Source organism: Rhinoderma darwinii, chromosome 3 (assembly GCF_050947455.1).
Source record: "Rhinoderma darwinii isolate aRhiDar2 chromosome 3, aRhiDar2.hap1, whole genome shotgun sequence".
Taxonomy (NCBI): Eukaryota; Metazoa; Chordata; class Amphibia; order Anura; family Rhinodermatidae; genus Rhinoderma; species Rhinoderma darwinii.
Genome location: NC_134689.1, coordinates 58,003,546 through 58,025,063, shown reverse-complemented (window position 1 = coordinate 58,025,063; position 21,518 = coordinate 58,003,546). Strand labels below are relative to the sequence as shown.

The 21,518-nt window shown below is 41.2% G+C and overlaps 1 protein-coding gene across 1 annotated transcript in view; it reads right to left on the bottom strand.

Moving 5' to 3' along the window:
* SLC23A1 (solute carrier family 23 member 1) overlaps positions 1 to 21,518 on the bottom strand; it is a 514,793-nt gene that overhangs the window by 415,475 nt on the left and 77,800 nt on the right. Inside the window, exon 4 of the mRNA XM_075859964.1 lies at positions 7,624 to 7,781. Within this exon, the coding sequence (XP_075716079.1) occupies positions 7,624 to 7,781 (158 nt within the window). The remainder of the gene's footprint in view (positions 1 to 7,623; positions 7,782 to 21,518) is intronic.

Genomic DNA, 21,518 nt, shown 5'->3' with positions numbered 1-21,518 from the left:
AACGTATAAGGCGCTGGGAAGACTCCCTGCACAGGCCGGCGTGGTGACGTCACTGGAAGATGTGCAGCGCTCCATCCGTCGCAGGAGCGGGGCAAGGTAAGTACAATATTTTTTTGGGAGGGGGGCTGTGTGGAAATATACAGGGGGGGATTGCTGTGTGGCACTATATACAAGGAGGGGGCTGTGTGGCACTGTATACAAAGGGAGACATTGTGGCACTATACAAGAAGGGGCTGTGTGGCACTATCTACTAGGGGGGCTGTATGGCACTATTTACAAGGGGGAGGGCTGTGTGGCGCTACCTACAGTGGGCTGTGTGTGGCACTATTTACCCCTGAGGAAGCCACATTGTGGCAATACGCGTGGGGCATTCAGACCCTTTTTCTCTTTTCATTGGACATTTCTTCACTTTACAGGATACGTATGCTTTATAGCTTTGATGCAATATTCTTCCTATTTTATGTGCATATGATCAAAACTGTTATTTGAGGAGTCTTTGGGTGGGTCTTTGCTGGGCTTTTGTGTTTAGCCACTTATCAGGGTGGCATTTCCCAGGAGACCAGTTCTAGCATATATTTGCTATTTTAAGTGATTTTAACTGTGTCCATGTGGTGTATCTATCTTTAATAAACGTATATATTTTTGTGATACATTTAGTGTTTATACACTTCTTTTGCCGTATACATACCTACATGTGTGTTTTTTTCTTGACTATCTACAGGGGTCTGTATGTGGCACAATCTACAGGGGGCTATGTGTTGCACAATCTACAGGGGGCTGTGTGTGGCGCTATCTACAGGGGGCTGTGTGTGGCGCTATCTACAGGGGGCTGTGTGTTACGCTATCTACAGGTTTCTGTGTGGCGCTATCTACAGCGGTCTGTGTGTGGCGCAGTCTACAGGGGCCTGTGTGTGGCACCGTCTACAGGGGGCTGAGTGTGGTGCTATCTACTAAGGGGAGCTGTGGCACTATAAACAAGGGAGAGGCGACTGTTTGGTATTATATACAAGGAAGAGGGGCTGTGTGGCACTATATACGAGGTAGGGGGACTGTGTGGCACTATATACAGAGGGAGCTGTATGGCACTATCTACAGGTGGGCTTTATTGCGATATCCACAGGGGTGCTTCATGGCACTATCTACAAGGGGAGGTGGGGGCGCTATCTAAAGGTGGGGTGTGACATTGTCTACGGGGGGACTGTATGGCACAATCTACATGGGGGCAGTATCTACAGGGGGCACTATCTATAATGGGGGCTGTTTGTGGCACCTAGGAGAGGCTGGGCCCAGTCAAAAGTTTGCTATGGGGCCCAGTCTTTCCTAGTTACGCCCCTACACTTCTTAATTTTACAATTGCTATTCAGGTAGGTCGATTTTCTGGCACCATTAAGCACTTTTTATCTTCATTCTAGCACTGTATCAGAGGTTGCACATGTGTGTGCGATCCCAACATGAAAACATCACTGTTTTAATGACGGCTGTATTTAAAGACCAGTTACCTCTGCCCCCTTTATACGGCAGGCAGAGGTAAACAATTTAAGCATGGGCCGCTACTCATAGGCCAGTTCTGTGTACTTGCCCCCTGGGGCGTAGCTAGGGGGACAGGCGGGGCAACTAAGCGGGAAGGTGGGGCGCCAGGAGCACACCGTCCATGACCGTGGCTTGCTGCCTCTCTGAGGGGGCAGCGGCGCCATTTAAACCAGCCACCGCCACCCTATCCTGCACTGTAGGCGATGAATGGCCGGGTATGTTCTGTGCCCGGCCATTCAACACCTTTCAACGACTCAAGCGGCGAGATTACCTCTTTGCGCCATTTGCATCATTGAAAGGCGCTGATTGACAAGGCAAATCATAGTGCCCTGCCAATAAGCGCCTTTCATAGACGCAAGCGGCTTGCGTCTATGAAAGGAGCTGATTGGCAGGGCAGAATGACTTCCCCTGTAAGTTAGCGCCTTTCAAAAATGCAAGCGGCGCGAGGATGTCAGAAGAGAGCAGGTCTGCATTGACACCTGATGGCACAGGAACGGGATTAAGGTGAGTATGTAAAGTGTTTTTTTTTTGTTCTAATAAAAATGTAAGTGACATTATCTACAGGGGGGGCTCTATCTAAAGAGGGCAGGCTCTATCTTCAGGGGGACTATATACAGAGGTCGGCTCTTTCTACAGGGGGCTATATACAGAGGTTGGCTCTATCTACAAGGGGGGCTATATACAGGGGTGGGCTATACACTGCGTTCCAAATTATTATGCAAATGTTATTTTTCGCTGATTTTCCTAAATAGTCGATGCAAATGACAGTCCGTATAATCTTCAAGCCATCAACTGTTGGAGTATAATGCTAATTTTATTAAACAAATCTCCTAATGATAACAGATTTTTTTTTTAGAAGTAAAAAACTCAAAATGCACTGTTTCAAATTATTATGCACAACAGAAGTCAAAGCATTTTAAAGGTTGTAAAGAAAAATGGTAATTTGTTGAATTTGCAGCATCAGGAGGTCATATTTATAGAAATCAAAAGCTCTTTCAATAAAAAAAAAACGTAACAGGCCAAGTTACATGTTAACATAGGACCCTTTCTTTGATATCACCTTCACAATTCTTGCATCCATTGAATTTGTGAGTATTTGGACAGTTTCTGCTTGAATATCTTTGCAGGACGTCAGACTAGCCTCCCAGAGCTTCTGTTTTGATGTGAACTGCCTCCCATCCTCATAGATATTTTGCTTGAGGATGCTCCAAAGGTTCTCAATAGGGTTGAGGTCAGGGGAACATGGGGGCCACACATCTCTCCTTTTATGCCCATAGCAGCCAATGACACAGAGGTATTCTTTGCAGCATGAGATGGTGCATTGTCATGCATGAAGATAATTTTGCTACGGAAGGCACGGTTCTTCTTTTTGTACCACGGAAGAAAGTGGTCAGTCATAAACTCTACGTACTTTGCAGAGGTCATTTTCACACCGTCAGGGACCCTAAAGGGGCCTACCAGCTCTCTCCCCATGACGTCGCAGTCTTGTTGGGACATGGTGGCCATTCACCAACCATCCACTACTCCATCCATCTGGACCATCCTGGGTTGCACGGCACTCATCAGTAAACAACATGGTTTGAAAATGAGTCTTCATGTATTTCTGAGCCCACTGCAACCGTTTCTGCTTGTGAGCATTGTTTAGGGGTGGCCGAATAATAGTTTTATGCACACTTGCAAACCTCTGGAGGATCCTACACCTTGAGGTTCGCGGGACTCCAGAGGCACCAGCGGCTTCAAATACCTGTTTGCTGCTTTGCAATGGCATTTTAGCAGCTGCTCTCCTAATCCTATTAATTTGTCTGGCAGAAACCTTCCTCATTATGCCTTTATCTGAACGAACCCATCTGTGCTCTGAATCAGCCACAAATCTTTTCACAGTACGATGACCACGCTTAAGTTTTCTTGAAATATCCAATGTTTTCATACCTTGTCCAAGGTATTGCACTATTTCACGCTTTTCGGCAGCAGAGAGATCCTTTTTCTTTCCCATATTGCTTGAAACCTGTGGCCTGCTTAATAATGTGGAACGTCCTTCTTAAGTAGTTTTCCTTTGATTGGGCACACCTGGTAAACTAATTATCACAGGTGTCTGAGATTGATTACAATGATCCAAAGAGCCCTAAGACACAATACCATCCATGAGTTTAATTGAAAGACTAATAATTAAATGTTTATGACACTTAAATTCAATGTGCATAATAATTTGGAACACGGTGTATGTGGAGCACTATAGTGGAGCTATATGTGAGGCACTATATACAGGGGTGGGCTATATGTGCAGCACTATTTATATGGTGAGATATATGTAGGGCACTATCTACATGGGTGGGCTATATGTTTGACACTATATACAGGGGTGGGCTTTAGCTACAGGGGGTCTATATACAGGGGTATGCTATATATGGAGCACTATAGGAGGAGCTATATGTGAGGCACTACATACAGGGGTGGGCTACATGTGGAGCACTATTTATAGGGGGAGATATATGTAGGGCACTATCAGGGACTGGCGAAAAGACAAAGCAGAAGAGATATCTCCTTTCCAAATGATAAAGAGGTCGTCTATAAATCTTCTAAAAAAAGTCAAATGGGTAGTTGCCCACATGTGTTGCCAAATATGCGTCTCCTCGAACATACCCATAAAAATGTTAGCATAGCTGGGTGCTACACGGGTCCCCATAGCCGTACCTCTCGTTTGGTGATATACTCCCTCATCAAAGGTAAAAATATTATTTTTAAGAATGAATTCCATGCTATTAATTAAAAATTTGTTTTGTAGTGGTAAAAGGAGTGGATCTCTGTTTAATCTAGTTTTTAGGTTTTTTAGACCTATCCCATGCTCAATGTTGCTAAATAAGGAATTGACATCTAAAGTAATGAGAAGTGAGCTACCTGTAGCATTGATTGAATTGAGCTCCCTTATTAGTTGTGTGGAATCTTTGAGGTAGCTTGGGAATTCTACGACATATTTCTGGAGAAGTATATCCAAATAATGGGATAAATGGCAAGTAGGTGATTGAATTCCTGATATGATTGGCCTGCCCGGTGGTTTTTTGGCATTTTTATGTATTTTAGACAGATGATAAAAAAATTGCATATTGATATTAGAAGGTATTAGATAATTTTTTTCTTTTATATTTAATATTTTATTTAAAAAAGCCTGATTGATCAAAAGTTTAAGCTTTTCTATGATTGTGAGGAGGGGATTATGGGTTAGTTTTATATAATAGTTTGTATCTGATAGAATCCTGGTGGCCTCGGAGTGGTAATCTGTAGTGTTCTGTATGACAGTGCCGCCACCTTTATCTGCTGATCTGATGACTATATTTTTGTTCATTTTTAGATTTTTAAGGGCAGATATTTCATTTGTAGTCAGATTGTTTTTCTTAACAGATTTATCAAAATCTAGCCTTTCTAGATCAGTTGAAACTAGATGGTAGAAAGTATTCACAAAGTTTCTTTGATTGCCTATTGGATAAAATTTAGATGGCGGTTTAAGTTCTGTATGTATAAAAGGATCAATTTGTGTAGTTTCTGGGATTGTTTCTATATTCAGAGGGCTAAATTCATTAGATATTGCCGTTTTTGTGGCTAAAATTTCAGTGTCTGTGGAGTGTCAACTTTCTTGTGAATTTATGTAGGTCCAGAAATAGCTCGAACCCATTGCTGTTAGAGGTGGGGCAAAATGATAATCCTTTATTTAGAAGGGTTAGTTCTGCACTATTTAAAATGTAATCTGATAGGTTGAATATGGAGGTGTATTCTAGATTCGGGGTTTGTGTTACAGTTTTTATTATTTTTTTATTTTTGCCTCCCCTAGTTCCTCTGAAGCATTTTTTCTTTTTTTCCGATGGAAGAATTGTGTGATGGGGGTTAATGATTGCGTGTCTTTGTCCTTTGGAAAAAGGAGTTGCTGTGAGGTAGATGGGGTGGACCCTTCTAATTTATCGTTTGATGAAAAAACTGAAGTTAAAAATGGAACAGACATATTTGAGCCTTCTTTTGTATTGTCTATGATGGTACTTATTGGATTGTCTGAGGAGTAGGACGATTGGGATAGTAAATGATTTCTCTGATCAAACTCGGGTGATTTTTCCCAGTTTGATAAGGGGGGATTGGCCAATTTATTGCTCAATTTATTTGCTGTGGGAGAGATAGGTGGTGAATTATGAATGGTAAAAAGGGAAAAATCCAAAAGATTCTCTACAGGAAAAGTTCGGTGTGGTAGGGAGGTGAAAATTTAAATGACTCTCTAGTGGTTGGTGGCCCACTGTAGTGTCATTATATACAGAAGTTTGCTTTGGTTTATTAAATATACTCTTGGAAAGAATTTTATGTGATCTTACTGTCTCAGTTCTCTTATCCTGTATCAAATTATTAGTTCCCTGTTGTGGAGTGTTTTGTAGAGGTGTTTTTTTGTTATATTTACTGTTAAGAAAAAGTCTACCCGATCTCACTATCTCTAGTCTTTGATCTTGTGTTAGGGTACTAGTTCCTTGTTGTGGGGTGTTTGTGGAATTCTATGAGGATTTTTTGGGGGGTTTCTTTGTATGTAGTTTCCTTCAGATTGACGTATATAGTGTTTGTTCCGGGATCTTATCTGATTTGTTTGGTAATCTCTTCTGTCTCTAGAAAGTTTATTGGCTTTTTTTTCGATTTAGTTCGCGTTCCAGTTTAAAAATTCTATTATTGATATTGTGATTGATGTATTGAAAGTCTTGATGTTTAGAATGGGAATGTAATTTTATAATGATTATTTCAATTTTAATGCTGAGTAGGATACACAGTGATTTTCTCTTGTTGAGTAATCTATCAATCATCCCTTTAGTACATTCCTCCATATATGTCTCCCACTCAATGGTAAAGGGGAGATCCTCTTTAAAAGTTGACGAGAAAGGCATCCTCAAGCCCCTCGGAGAGATTTTCTCTTTTATATAAATTTCTAGAAACATAACATCAAGGCTGTGTTGCATCTCAGATTTACATAGATTTTCTAAATCGTTAAATAAGTCAGTCATATTCTTGGTATCCTCATTAGTAAATGATTCAAATACAGATTCAGATTGAAGCGTGTCAGAGTCAATACTTGCTGTAAGTTGATTAATTAATCGCTCCCTTGTTTCAAGGCGATGTTTGAAATGTTCCATTTTCCAATCCCTAGCATAACTCCACAAGGTGAGCATAATTTGCTACCTTTATCAGACCAGCACCACCACTGGTTCATGCACTATTGTGCGCTATGCATTTTTTCTTTTGTATTCTATACAGACTTTGCTGGGACACAGAGTAGGGATAGTCGGACCACGGTGTGGGTGGCTATGTGTGGTGGCACAGTATGCCCTCTTCCAGACTCCATCTGTTGTCTGTCGTGGGTAAGCTCCAGTGTGCTTCCCAATGCATATGTTTTGCCGGAGGACAGTGACAGATGCCATGCATATTGTCATGCCATGCATATGCCATAGGCTATTATTGCATCCATTAAACATATAAGTTTGTTACTGGATGCCTCAGCATAATGGGAGATTATGTATACGTTTGAAATATACGACAGGAGCTTTCTTGACACGTACGTGAAACATACAGAGAGAACACAGTGTGAAAGGGGCCTAAATCCCAATGGCGATTACTCTTGTCTGTTCAAACTGTCTATGACTTTAAAACAACAAATTTAAAAATATGCATAAATAATTCCATGTATGTGGTATGCCAAAAGAGTTTTAGCTTCAGTGACTATGATGCTCTTATTTATTTTATTTTTTTTCATAACTTTTTTCTTTTAAGTCCCTTGATTTTGATGGTATTTTTCTGATGGCAAAAGTGGCTAGAATGAAGAACAAATAAAAATAATCTGTAATTTTTACCATATTTACCATCATGTGGTTAATATTCCGCAATAAGAGAATATGCATATTAATTACATTCTCAAACACCCTAGCACATATTTTTTGGCAATAGAAATTAAATTGAACCTATTATCTAGAGATAATGATATCTACAGTGAGAAAGGTAAAGTCGTAAATACAGTAGCATCATTAAAAGCATGCACTATAAAATAATGATACGCCGAAATAAGGCAAAATGATAGCATACCTTACACCAAATGTTGTCTGGATAAATGTAGTGATTCCTACACATGTAAATATAGTTCCGATAAGCTGGCTCACAGTTTGCTGATCATTTCCAACACAAAGAGCATTTGCTAGAAGAAATGGTATAGCGATTGTCCCACTGAAGCATGTCAAATAGTGCTGCAAAACAGTAAAACAGTTCACACTTTAAATGTACCGTTTAGGCCTCCTTCACGCACAGATTATTTTTCTGGTGTATAAGACTGTGTTCACACAAAGCAGATGGGCTGCACAAAAGCACACAGCGTATCCGCCCTGTGCACCACATGGAATTCCGGCCACAAAACGCACCAAATTGAGGTGCAGTTTTTCGACCTGAATGTCTGCTGCGGGAAAATAGCAGGTAAAAAAAATAAAAATAAATCATACTTATGTAGCCATGGCGACGCATCCCTCCGCCGTCCTGTAGGCCTGCCTCCTGGGATTGGCTGCAGCGGTCACATGGAATGAAAGGTCATCCCAGGAGGCTGGCCTGGATGAAGAAACACAAAATTCTGGGTAAGTATAAGAGGTTTTTTTTGCGGAGGAATCGCTGCTTTTCTGAGGCAAAAAATGCAACATCTGCTGTTTGTTGCAGGTTTTACCTCCCTATTGAATTTAATGGGGAAAACCCACAACAAATAAGCAGCGTTTACGCAAATCCAATTGACATTCTGCGGATTAAAAAAACGCACCACATGTCGATTTCCGAACATTTTTTCCACTCATAGTTTTTGCAGCGTGTGGGTGACATTTGTTCAAATCTCATCCACTCTGCTGCTACTGTATTATGCTGCGGATTTTCCCCAACGAAATCCGTGTAAACTTACGTTTAAACTTAAAATGTAACTGTTTTTTAAACGTTTTTAATGGTGTCATTTTTTATATGCTTTTTTTTCTGCCGTTTTTGAACTTTTTTAGGCCGGATTCCGACATAGCGTAAACGCTGTGTAATTTCCACAACGAAATTCAGTGCAGAAATTCTGCAGCATTTACAGTAGCAGCGAAGATCATAAGATTTACAAAATCTCATGCACACGCTGCGGAAAAATAACGCAGCGTAAATGTTAATAAATTGACCTGTGGTGTGGAAATTAAATCTGCAGCATGTCAATTTATGCTGTGTTTTTGTTGCTTTTCTGTTGCGGGTTTTGCCAATTGAATTCAATGGGGATGCAAAACCCGCAACAAAATGTCAAGTGCTGCGACTCTTGCGGCTGGTAAGTTATACTTATGCAGAATTCCTTGCTTCTTCTCCAGTTTGGCCTCCAGAGAATAAGTTTCATCCCATGTGACCAATGCAGTCAATCACAGGCTGCAGCAGTCACATGGCCTGCAACGTAATTTTAGGCGCCCAGAAGAGAGCGAGGGGGTAAGTATAAAATTATTTTTTTTTTTAATAGAATAGGAGCAGAGCTGCAGAACGGTCGCTATGCAGTGATCGGAGCCATCTGCTTCCGACTCCAACTACTGCATACCATTCAAAACATCCGGCGCCCAGAGGCATCTGGAGTGGCGGACCGTTGCCGGGTCCTGGTGTCGGACTCGCACCGATCATATACCGATGACCTATTCTGGGGATAGGAAGTAAAACAGCAGCACATCACAGTTCCAATTCTGATGGAAGGTGGTTTTATCAATATGGTATACGTCCGTTGCACGCAGTGTTTAAGTCACGGCCATGTCAACTCCATTATAGACATAAAAGATATGAAAACCACAGCACACATTTCTCAAAGTATCAAAAGGCAGAAAAGGTTTTATTCCACCATAATAAACAGCGACATTTCGACCCAAGTGTGGGTCTTTTTCAAGCAATTAAACATAGTGCAAAGGGCAGTTTATATAAGGGATATGACATCACAATATCAATTACATATGCAAATCCATGTGTATAGCAATGAAGTAATAAATTTTTTTACAGACAAATACATGTACAACAATTACGGGACTCCACCAGATGGAAAACCGGACTCAGATTTCAAGAAGTGCAATATGATCGCCGATTTAAACTACCACATCAAAGCGGCGTTCAGCTAACTCTACTGCTCATGCGCAGACCTAATCCCACGTCATAGTAGCGTCTCCATCACCTACAAACAGTGTTCACGTGACCACACGTCAGTCTGCGCGTCACGTCATTAGAAATTAATCGTCAGCTCCATAAAAAAAATCTATTTTATTAAACAATTAATAACATCATGTTGTAAAGGCTAGAATTATGTTGGATCTAGAACTGAAGGGGTTAAATCGTGAATTCGGGATGGGCTCTCTCTTTTAGTTCTCTATTTAAATTAGTGCATATGTCACATTGCTTTAGGTTTGGTTTTAAAAGTGCTTAGTATCTTTGATTCCTAACGGATCACATTGATTGTGGTGGCCTGTTATGATGTTTTCAATTGTTTAACCCCTTAAGGACGCAGCCTAGTTTGGGCCTTAAGGCTCAGAGCCTATTTTTTAAATCTGACATATTTCACTTTATGTGGTAATAACGTCGGAATGCTTAAACCTATCCAAGCGATTCTGAGATTGTTTTCTCGTGAGACATTGGGCTTTATGTTAGTGGTAAAATTTGGTCGATATATTCAGTGTTTATTTGTGAAAAATTGCAAAATTTAGAGAAAAATTTGAAAAAATAGAACTTTTCCGAATTTAAATGCATGTGCTTGTAAAACAAATGGTTATACCACCCAAAATAGTTACTAGTTCACATTTCCCATATGTCTACTTTAGATCTGCATAGTTTTTAGAGCATTATTTTATTTTTCTTGGACGTTACAAGGCTTAGAACATGAACAGCAATTTCTCATATTTTTAAGAAAATTTCAAAAGCCTTTTTTTTTAAGGTTCCTGTTCAGTTCTGAAGAGGCTTTGAGGGGCCTATGTATTAGAAACCCCCATAAAACAACCCATTTTAAAAACTAGACCCCTCAAAGTATTCAAAATAGCATTTAGAAAGTTTTTTAACCCTTCAGGCATTTCACAGGAATTAAAGCAAAGTGGAGGTGAAATTTGCACATTTCATTTTTCTTGCTGAATTTCAATTTTATTCTATTTTTTTCTGTAACAAAGAAGGTTTTACCAGAGAAACACTACTAAATATGTATTGTCCAGATTCTGCCGTTTTTAGAAATGTCCCACATGTGGCTCTAATGCGCTCGTGGACTAAAACACAAGCCCCAGAAGCAAAGAAGCACCTAGTGCATTTTGGTGCTTCTTTTTTATTAGCATATATTTTAGGCAGCATGCCAGGTTTGGAGAGGTGTTGAGGTGCCAAAACAGTAGGAATCCCCCAAAACTGACCCCATTTTGGAAACTGCACCCCTCAGGGAATTCATTTATGGTTATTGTTACCATTTTGACCCTGTAGTTTTTTCACAGCGCGTATTTGAATTGGGCTGTGAAATTAAAAGAATGACAATTTTTCCAATAAGATGTCATTTTTTGATCAGAATTTCTTATTTTCACAGGGAACAAAATGCCTCATTTTGTTGCCCAATTTGTCCTGAGTGCGGCAATACCCCATTTGTGGTGATAAACGGCCGTTTGGGCCCATGGGAGGACTCAGAAGGAAAGGAGCGCTATGTGTTCTTAGGAGTCCAGATTTTGCTGGATTGGTTTTCGGGTGCCATGTCGCATTTGCAGAGCCTCAGAGGTATCAAAGCAATGGAAACCCACCAAAAGTGACCCCATTTTGGAAAAACAAAACCCCTCAAGGAATTTATTTATGGGTGTTGTGACCATTTAGACCCCACAGTTTTTTCACAGAACTTATTTGAATTGGGCTGTGAATTAAAAAAAAAAAACTTTTTTCCAATAAGATGTAGTTTTGGCTCAAAATTTCTTATTTTCACAAGGAATAAAATACCCCAATCTGTTGCCCAATTTGTCCTGAGTTCAGCAATACCCCATTTGTGGTGATAAACTGCCGTTTGGGCCCATGGGAGGCCTCAGAAGGAAAGGAGCGCTATGTGTTCTTTGGAGCCCAGATTTTGCTGGATTGGTTTTCGGGTGCCATGTTGCATTTGCAGAGCCCCAGAGGTATCAAAGCAATGGAAACCCACCAGAAGTCACCTCATTTTGGAAACTACACCCCTCAAGGAATTTATTTATGGGTGTTGTGACCATTTAGACTCCACAGTTTTTTCACAGAATTTATTTGAATTGGGCTGTGAATTTAAAAAAAAATTATTTTTTCCAATAAGAGGTAGTTTTGGCTCAAAATTTCTTATTTTCACAAAGAATAAAATACCACATTTTGTTGCCCAATTTGTCCTGAGTGTGGCAATACCCTATTTGTGGTGATAAACTGCCGTTTGGGCCCATGGGAGGGCTCAGAAGGAAAGGACCACCATGTGGCCTACTGGGAATTTTCTGGTGCTAAGTCATGTGTGCAGAAGCCCCTGAGGTATCAGTATAGTTGAAACCCCCGAGAAGTGACCCCGTTTTAAAAATGACACCCCTTAAGGAATTTATCTAGAGGTGTAGTGAGCATATTGATCACACAGGTATTGTGTAAAAGATAATGCGCAGCAGATGGTGCAGAGTGAGATTTGCAATTTTCTATATATATGCCATGTCAGTGTCCGATATATTGTGCCCAGCATGTGCCACCGGAGACATACACCCCATAAACTGTAATGTGCGTTCTACCGGGTACGGCAATACCCTACATGTGGCTGTTATTAGCTGCCTGGGCACACGGCAGGGCTCAGAAGGAAAGGACCACCATTTGGCCTACTGAAGCTTTTCTGGTGCTGAGTCTTGTACGCAGAAGCCCCTAAGGTACCGGTACAGTTGAAACCCCCGAGAAGTGACCCTGTTTTAAAATCTACACCCCTTAAGGCATTCATCTAGAGGTGTAGTGAGCATTTTGACCCCACAGGTATTGTGTAAAAGATAATGTGCAGCAGTTGGTGCAGAGTGAAATTTGCAATTTTCTATACATATATGCCAATTCAGTGTCCGATATATTGTGCCCAGCATGCGCCACCGGAGATATACACCTCATAAACTGTAATGTTGATTCTCCCGGGTACGGCAATACCCTACATGTGGCTGTTATCAGCTGCCTGGGCACACAGCAGGGCTCAGAGGGGAAAGATGAGGAGGGGTAAGCTGTGCGAAGTGGATCAGAGCGAGTAAAACTGAGGTAAATTAAAAATAAAGGCATGGATGATAAATTTTAAAACACTCTTTCATACAGAGCTCTGGTTTTTCGGGACACGTGTCACATTGATATATTGTGTCCTTCCTTATCCCCCTCTTATAGCAGACTCTGCACCTCTTTTGACTTTTTCCCTTCTTGCCAGTTTGGGGAACTTCTCCTAAAAAGTGTTGCCCTGGTACGATGCGTGTGGCCTCGCTTCCAGAAGTACAGTAGGGCTTCAGGACTTGATCTGACAAGTCCACCCCTCCCATGTACCTATTGTAGTCCAGGATGCAGTCTGGTTTGGGGGTCTCTGTACTGGTACCTCGTACAGGTACATGGGTACTGGTGTGGCATCTCCCTGGTCTTGTACTTGACACACAATATGTTGTTGCTAGAATGTGCCCTGCTCTCACCCCTTCTTGTTTGCCCAAGCAGAGTCTTAGGGAGGCCTCTCAGGTTTCTTCTAGCAGTGCCGCATGCCGCAGGACTTCTGGAAGCGAAGCAGTTGAAGAGTGGGAAGCTGGTATAAAAATTATCCAGGTAGAGGTGGTAACCCTGGTCCAGCAGTGCACCAAATCCCACACAATTTTTGTATTAACTCCCAGTAAGGGGGGGCATTCTGGGGGCTGAATACTGGTGTCCTTCCCTTCATATATCCTAAATCTGTAGGTATACCCTGATGCAATCTCACACAGCTTATACATCTTCACGCCATACCTTGCCTTCTTACCCGGCAGGTACTGGCGGAATTGAAGCCTCCCTTTAAAATGTACCAAGGACTCATCAACAGAAATACACTTCTCGGGGATGTATGCTTGGGAAAACCGGGCACTGAAACGGTCTAATAGGAGTTTCCAGCTCAATTCTGAAGTTGCTTTGAGGGGCCCATATATTAGACACCCTTATCAAACACCCCATTTCAGAAACTAGACCCCTCAAAGTATTCACAACAGCATATAGAAAGTTTATTAACCCTTTAGGTGTTTCACAGGAATTTAGAGCAAAGTAAAGGTGACATTTAATTAATTAAATTAAATTTATTCGGCACCATGTCCAGTTTGAAGAGGTCTTGTGGTGCTAAAACAGTGGAAACCCCCCAAAAGTGACCCCTTTTTGGAAACTAGAGACCTTGAGGAATTCATTGTAGTTTTCTTGGGGTGCATGCGACTTTTTGATCAGTTTTTATTCTATTTTTAAGTGGCGCGGTGACTAAAAAAACAGCAATTTTACTATTGTTTTTTATTCTATTTTTTTTACAGCCTTCACCGTGCGCTATAAATGACATATTCACTATTCACTTTATTCTGCGGGGCGATACGATTACGGGGATACCAGATGTTTATCGTTTTATTTTATGTCTTATGGCGTTTGCACAATAAAATACATTTTGTAAAGTATAATTTACTTTTTGCGTTACCTTATTCTAAGCGCCATAACGGTTTTATTTTTCCATCAGGAAAGTCGTGCGAGGACTTATTTTATAGTTTCGATCAGTACAATTTTTAGGTACATGCGACTTTTTGATCTCTTTTTATTCCATTTTTTGGGAGATGAAGTGACCAAACAATTGTGATTGTGGTACGGTTTATTATTATTTTCTTTTACGGCGTTCACCGAGCGGGATAAATAACAACATCGTTTTGTAGTTCAGGACGTTACGGACGCGGCGATACCAATTATGTATAGTTTATTTGTTTATATATTTTTATTAATAATAAAGGACTGATAAGGGATAAAGGGGGACTTTTACTTTTATTACTTTTAAATCTTTTATTTTCTTATTTTTACACAACTTTTTTTTACTTTTTTACACTTTTTTTACTTTGTCCCACTAGGGGACTTGGGGGCAGGAGGCTCTTATCGCTATTCTAATACACTGCACTACATGCGTAGTGCAGTGTATTAGAGCTGTCAGCTGTTCGCTGACAGCAAGCATAGTGGGTCCTGACTTTGTCAGGACCCACTAGGCTTCCGTCGATGGCGTAGCCAGAGTCCATTGTTAGGATTCTGGTTGCCATAGTAGCCATCGCGGCCCGATATCGTGTAGCAGGCCGGCGATGGCAGCTTAACCCCTAAGAAGCCGCGATCGCTATTGAACGCGGCTTCTAAGGGGTTAATCGGCGGGGACCACCGCGATCGGTCCCTGCACACTAAGCTGTGATAGCCTGCTGTCGGAAACAGCAGGTATCACAGCTCAGACACGCGCCGAGGAAAGATGGTGCCGTATTAACTCAGGTCAGTACTATTACTGAGCTGAGCGCGAACGATGCGCTCAGCAGGACGTAATAGTACTGACCTGAGCGGAAGCGGTTAATAAAATAATTTATTTTTTTTATTTTCTTTTTAGATTATACAATCGAAGATTTTTGTAAAGATAAAACTCTTTCCCCAGTACCGTTTTCCTTTAGTAGGGTTGACCTGTATTATATGGGTCGAACTCTCTTTATTGATTACGGTGATCCTGGTGATTTGAGGTAATATAATTATTTAGATATGTCCTTGATTAATAAGGTATCTGTTTGGCTCCTGATTATGCGGTTGCAATAGGGAACGGATGCCGCTATGTAGCTCAATATTATGACGTCAAACGCTGAGAGTATACAGCGTGTAACTATGGAGCTGACGATGAATTCGTAATGACGTGACACGCAGACTGACATTCAGTCACGTGAACACGGTTTTTAGGCGATGGAGACACTACTATGACCTGGGATTAGGTCTGTACATGAGAAATAGGGGTAGCTGAACGCCGTTTTGATGTGGTATTTTATATCTGTGATCATATTGCCTTTCTTGAAATGCGAGTTCGGTTTTCCATCTGGTAGGATCCTGTAAGTGACTCTCCATATCATTGTTGTACACGTATTCGTCTGTAAATTGTTTTATTACTTGATTGCTATACAATGAATTTGCATATGTAATTGATATTGTGATGTCCCTTAGGGTATGTTCACACGCAGTAGCAAAATACGTCTGAAATTACGGAGTTGTTTTAGCCTGGAAACAGCTCCTGATTTTCAGACGTTTTTGTAACTACTCCCGTTTTTCGCGGCGTATTTTACGGACGTTATTGGAGCTGTTTTTCAATGGAGTCAATGAAAAACGGCTCCAAAAACGTCCCAAGAAGTGACATGCACTTCTTTGACGCGGGCGTCTTTTTACGCGCCGTCATTTGACAGCGACGCGTAAAGTTACACTTCGTGGGAACAGAACATCGTAAAACCCATTGAAAGCAATGGGCAGATGTTTGTAGGCGTAATGGAGACGTTTTTTCAGGCGTAATTCGAGGCGTAAAACGCCCGAATTACGTCTGAAAACAGTGCGTGTGAACATACCCTTATAGAAACTGCAATTTGTTTAATTGCTTGAAAAAGACCCACATTCGGGTCGAAACGTCGCTGTTTATTATGGTGGAATAAAATCTTTTTTGCCTTTTGATACTTTGAGAAATGTGTGCTGCGGTTTCCCTATGTTTTTTGTTTTTTTTCTATTAGGTGGATAGGTCATCAGTTGTCCGGTCGTGAACAATCCCTTAACCCCTTCCCGCTCCTTGACGTACTATTACGTCATGGCAGCTGTATCGTTCGCGCTCCATGCCGTAATAGTACGTCTCGGGAGTAACGGCCGTTTCGGCCGTCCTCCCGACACATACAGGAGCTGTGACGCTGCTGTCTTGTTCAGCAGCTGTCACAGCTCCTACAGCGGGGACCGATCGCTGTGTCCCCGCTGATTAACCCCTTAAAAGCCGCGTTCTATAGAGATCGCGGCTTTTTAGGGGTTAAGCTGCCATCGCCGGCCTGCTACGCGATAGCGGCCGGCGATGGTGACTATGGCAACCGGACACCAAACAATGGCGTCCGGCTATGCCATAGACGGAAGCCTAGTGGGTCCTGACAACGTCAGGACCCACTATGCTTGCTGTCAGTGAGTAGCTGACAGTTCTAATACACTGCACTACGCATGTAGTGCAGTGTATTAGAATAGCGATCAGGGCCTCCTGCCCTCATGTCCCCTAGTGGGACAAAGTAATAAAGTAAAAAAAAAGTTAAAAAAAGATGTGTAAAAATAAGAAAATAAAAGTTTTAAAAGTAATAAAAGTAAAAGTCCCACTTTTTCCCTTATCAGGCCTTTATTATTAATAAAAATATATAAACAAACAAATAAACTATACATAATTGGTATCGCCGCGTCCGTAACGGCCTGAACTACAAAATTATTTCGTTATTTATCCCGCACGGTGAACGCCGTAAAAAAAAATATTAATAAACCGTACCACAATCACAATTGTTTGGTCACTTCACCTCCCAAAAAATGGAATAAAAAGAGATCAAAAAGTCGCATGTACCTAAAAATGGTACTGATGGAAAATACAGTTCGTTACGCAAAAAATAAGTCCTCGCACGGCTTTATTGATTGAAAAATAAAAACGTTATGGCTCTTAGAATAAGGTAACACAAAAAGTGAATGATTGTTTACAAAACGTATTTTATTGTGCAAACGCCATAAGACATAAAAAAAAACTATAAACATCTGGTATCGCCGTGATCGTATCGCCCCACAGAATAAAGTGAATATGTCTTTTCTAGCGCACGGTGAACGCTGTAAAAAAAAAAGTATACAAAAACAATAGTAGAATTGCTGTTTATTAGTCACCACGCCACCTAAAAATGGAATAAAAACTGATCAAAAAGCCGCATGCACCCCATGAAAACTACAATGGATTCCTCAAGGGGTCTAGTTTCCAAATTGGGGTCACTTTTGGGGGGTTTCCAATGTTTTGGCACCACAAGACCTCTTCAAACCGGACATGGTGCCTAATAAAAAAGAGGGCTCAAAATCCGCTAGGTGCTCCTTTGCTTCGGAGGCCGGTGCTTCAGTCCATTACCGCCCGAGGGCCACATGTGGGATATTTCTCTAAACTGCAGAATCTGGGCAATAAGTATTGAGTTGCGTTTCTCTGATAAATCCTTTTGTGTTATAAAAAAAATGGTATAAAAAGAGTAAATGTCACCTCTACTTTGCTCTAAATTTCTGTGAAACACCTAAAGGGTTCATAAACTTTCTAAATGCTGTTGTGAATACTTTGAGGGGTCTAGTTTCTAAAATGGGGTGTTTGATAGGGGTTTCTAATATATGGGCCCCTCAAAGCAACTTCAGAAATTAACTGGAACCTAAAAAAATAAATAAATGAGGCAATACTTCGCTTCTTACATTATACTGATAATGAGCCGTGCCCACTCCGAGATGACCCCAGTTTTGACCGTTTGTATAAACGGAGACCCCTATTAGACCGTTCCAGTGCCCGGTTTTCCCAAGCATACACCCCCGAGAAGTGTTTTTCTATTGATGAGTCCCTGGTACATTTTAAAGGGAGGGTTCAATTCCGCCAGTACCTGCCAGGTAAGAGGGCAAGGTATGGCGTGAAGATGTATAAGCTGCGAGAGTGCATCAGGGTATACCTACAGATTTAGGATATATGAAGGAAAGGCCACCCCCAAACCAGACTGCATCCTGGACTACAATAGGTACATGGGAGGGATGGGCTTGTCAAATCAAGTCCTGAAGCCCTACAGCGCCATGCGGTGAGGTATAAGAAGCTGGCCGGGCACATCATACAGATGGCTTTGTACAATGCGTATGTGCTACGTCGATGTGCAGGCCAGAGGGGAACTTTCCTGGAATTTCAAGATCTAATCTTTAGGGACCAGGAAGGGGGGGCGCATCGTACCAGGGCAACACTTTCCAGGAGAAGGTCCCCAAACCGGTGGAAAGGGAAAGAGTCAAAAGAGGTGCAGAGTCTGCTATAAGAGGGGGATAAGGAAGAACACAATATACCAATGTGACACGTGTCCCGAAAAACCAGGGCTCTGTATAAAAGATTGTTTTAAAATGTATCATACATCCCTTGATTTTCAATTTACCCTGATGCACTCCGCACAGCTTACCCCCCTCATCTTTCCCTTCTGAGCCCTGCCGTATGCCCAGGCAGCTGATAACAGCCACATGTAGGGTATTGTCGTACCCAGGAGAACCCACATTACAATTTAAGGGGTGTATATCTCCGGTGGCGCATGCTGGGCACACTATATTGGACACTGAAATGGCATATACATATATAAAATTGCAAATCTCACACTGCACCATCTGCTGCGCATTATCTTTTACACAGTACCTGTGGGGTCAAAATGCTCACTACACCTCTAGATGAATGTCTTAAGGGGTGTAGTTTTTAAAATGGGGTCACTTCTCGGGGGTTTCAACTGTACTGGTACCTCAGGGGCTTCTGCACACATGACTTAGCACCAGAAAAGCTCCAGTAGGCCAAATGGTGGTCCTTTCCTTCTGAGCCCTCCCATGGGCCCAAAGGGCAGTTTATCACCACAAATGGGGTATTGCCGCACTAAGGACAAATTGGGCAACAAAATGGGGTATGTTGTTCCTTGTGAAAATAAGAAATTTTGATCAAAAATGACATCTTATTGGAAAAAATATAATTTTTTTCATTTCACAGCCCAATTCAAATAGGTGCTGTGAAAAAACTGTGCGGTCAAAATGATAACAAAAACCATAAATGAATTCCTTGAGGGGTGTAGTTTCCAAAATGGGGTCACTTCTGGTGGGTTTCCATTGCTTTGATACCTCTGGGGCTCTGCAAATGCAACATGGCACCCGAAAACCAATCCAGCAAAATCTGGACTCCAACAAACACATAGCGCTCCTTTCCGTCTGAGCCCTCCCATGGGCCCAAACGGCAGTTTATCACCACAAATGGGGTATTGCCGCACTAAGGACAAATTGGGCAACAAAATGGGGTATGTTGTTCCCTGTGAAAATAAGAAATTTTGATCAAAAATGACATCTTATTGGAAAAAATATAATTTTTTTCATTTCACAGCCCAATTCAAATAGGTGCTGTGAAAAACCTGTGCGGTCAAAATGATAACAAAAACCATAAATGAATTCCTTGAGGGGTGTAGTTTCCAAAATGGGGTCACTTCTGGTGGGTTTCCATTGCTTTGATACCTCTGGGGCTCTGCAAATGCGACATGGCACCCGAAAACCAATCCAGCAAAATCTGGACTCCAACAAACACATAGCGCTCCTTTCCTTCTGAGCCCTCCCATGGGCCCAAACGGCAGTTTATCACCACAAATGGGGTATTGCCGCACTAAGGACAAATTGGGCAACAAAATGGGGTATGTTGTTCCCTGTGAAAATAAGAAAATTTGATCAAAAATGACATTTTATTGGAAAAAATATCATTTTTTTCATTTCACAGCCCAATTCAAATAGGTGCTGTGAAAAAACTGTGCGGTCAAAATGATAACAAAAACCATAAATTAATTCCTTGAGGGGTGTAATTTCCAAAATGGGGTCACTTCTGGTGGGTTTCCATTGTTTTGATACCTCAACGCCTCTTCAAACCTGGCATGCTGCCTAAAATATATTCTAATAAAAAAGAGGCCTCAAAATGCACTAGGTGCTTCTTTGCTTCTAGGGCTTGTGTTTTAGTCCACGAGCGCAGTAGGGCCACATGTGGGACATTTCTAAAAACTGCAGAATCTGGACAATACATATTTAGTAGTGTTTCTCTGGTAAAACCTTCTCTGTTACTAAAAAAAAATTGAATAAAATTGAAATTCAGCAGAAAAAATGAAATTTGCAAATTTAATTTCCACTTTGCTTTAATTCCTGTGAAATGCCTGAAGGGTTAAAAAACTTTCTATATGCTGTTTTGAATACTTTGAGGGGTCTAGTTTTTAAAATGGGGTGTTTTATGGGGGTTTCTAACACATAGTCCCCTCAAATCCACTTCAGAACTGAACTGGCACCTTCAAAAAAAGGCTTTTGAAATTTTCTTAAGAATATGAGAAATTGCTGTTTATGTTCTAAGCCTTGTAACGTCCAAGAAAAATAAAAGAATGTTCAAAAAACGATGCCAATCAAAAGTAGACATATGGGAAATGTGAACTAGTAACTATTTTGGGTGGTATAACCGTCTGTTTTTCAAGCAGATGCATTTAAATTCTGAAAAATGCTATTTTTTGTAAATTTTCTCTAAATTTTGCAATTTTTCACAAATAAAGACTGAATATATCGACCAAATTTTACCACGAACATGAAGCCCAAAGTGTCACGAGAAAACAATCTCAGAATCGCTTGGATAGGTTTAAGCATTCCGACGTTATTACCACATAAAGTGAAATATGTCAGATTTGAAAAATGGGCTCTGAGCCTTAAGGCCCAAACTAGGCTGCGTCCTTAAGGGGTTAAAGCTTTATTCAGACAAATTTATAAATCATCCGTGTGACGGACGTTTTTTTTAACGGCCGTAATGCGGCTCCATGTATTTCTATGGGGCTATTCACGCTGCCCTTGTTTTAACGGAACGTGTGAAGTGTCCGTGAAAATATAGGACATGTCCTATTTTTGACCGTTTTTACGAATCCCTCAATAGACTCAAGTCTATGAGGGATCCGTTAAAAGGAGTCCCTCACGTGTGCAAATTAGCCGTTTAAAAGAGGCCATTTATCACGGGCGATTTCGCACACGTTCATCTGAATAAAGCATTACTGTTATGTTTGACAGGCAGCAGCATGAACGTACAAACCTGAGCACACCTATTGTGTTCAGTTATCCTGACAAACTTTTACTGGCCACTGATGACTGCTGACTGTGGAACAGCCAAAGGGAGAATTTATCGTTTTGGAGTTTTTTTTTTGGGG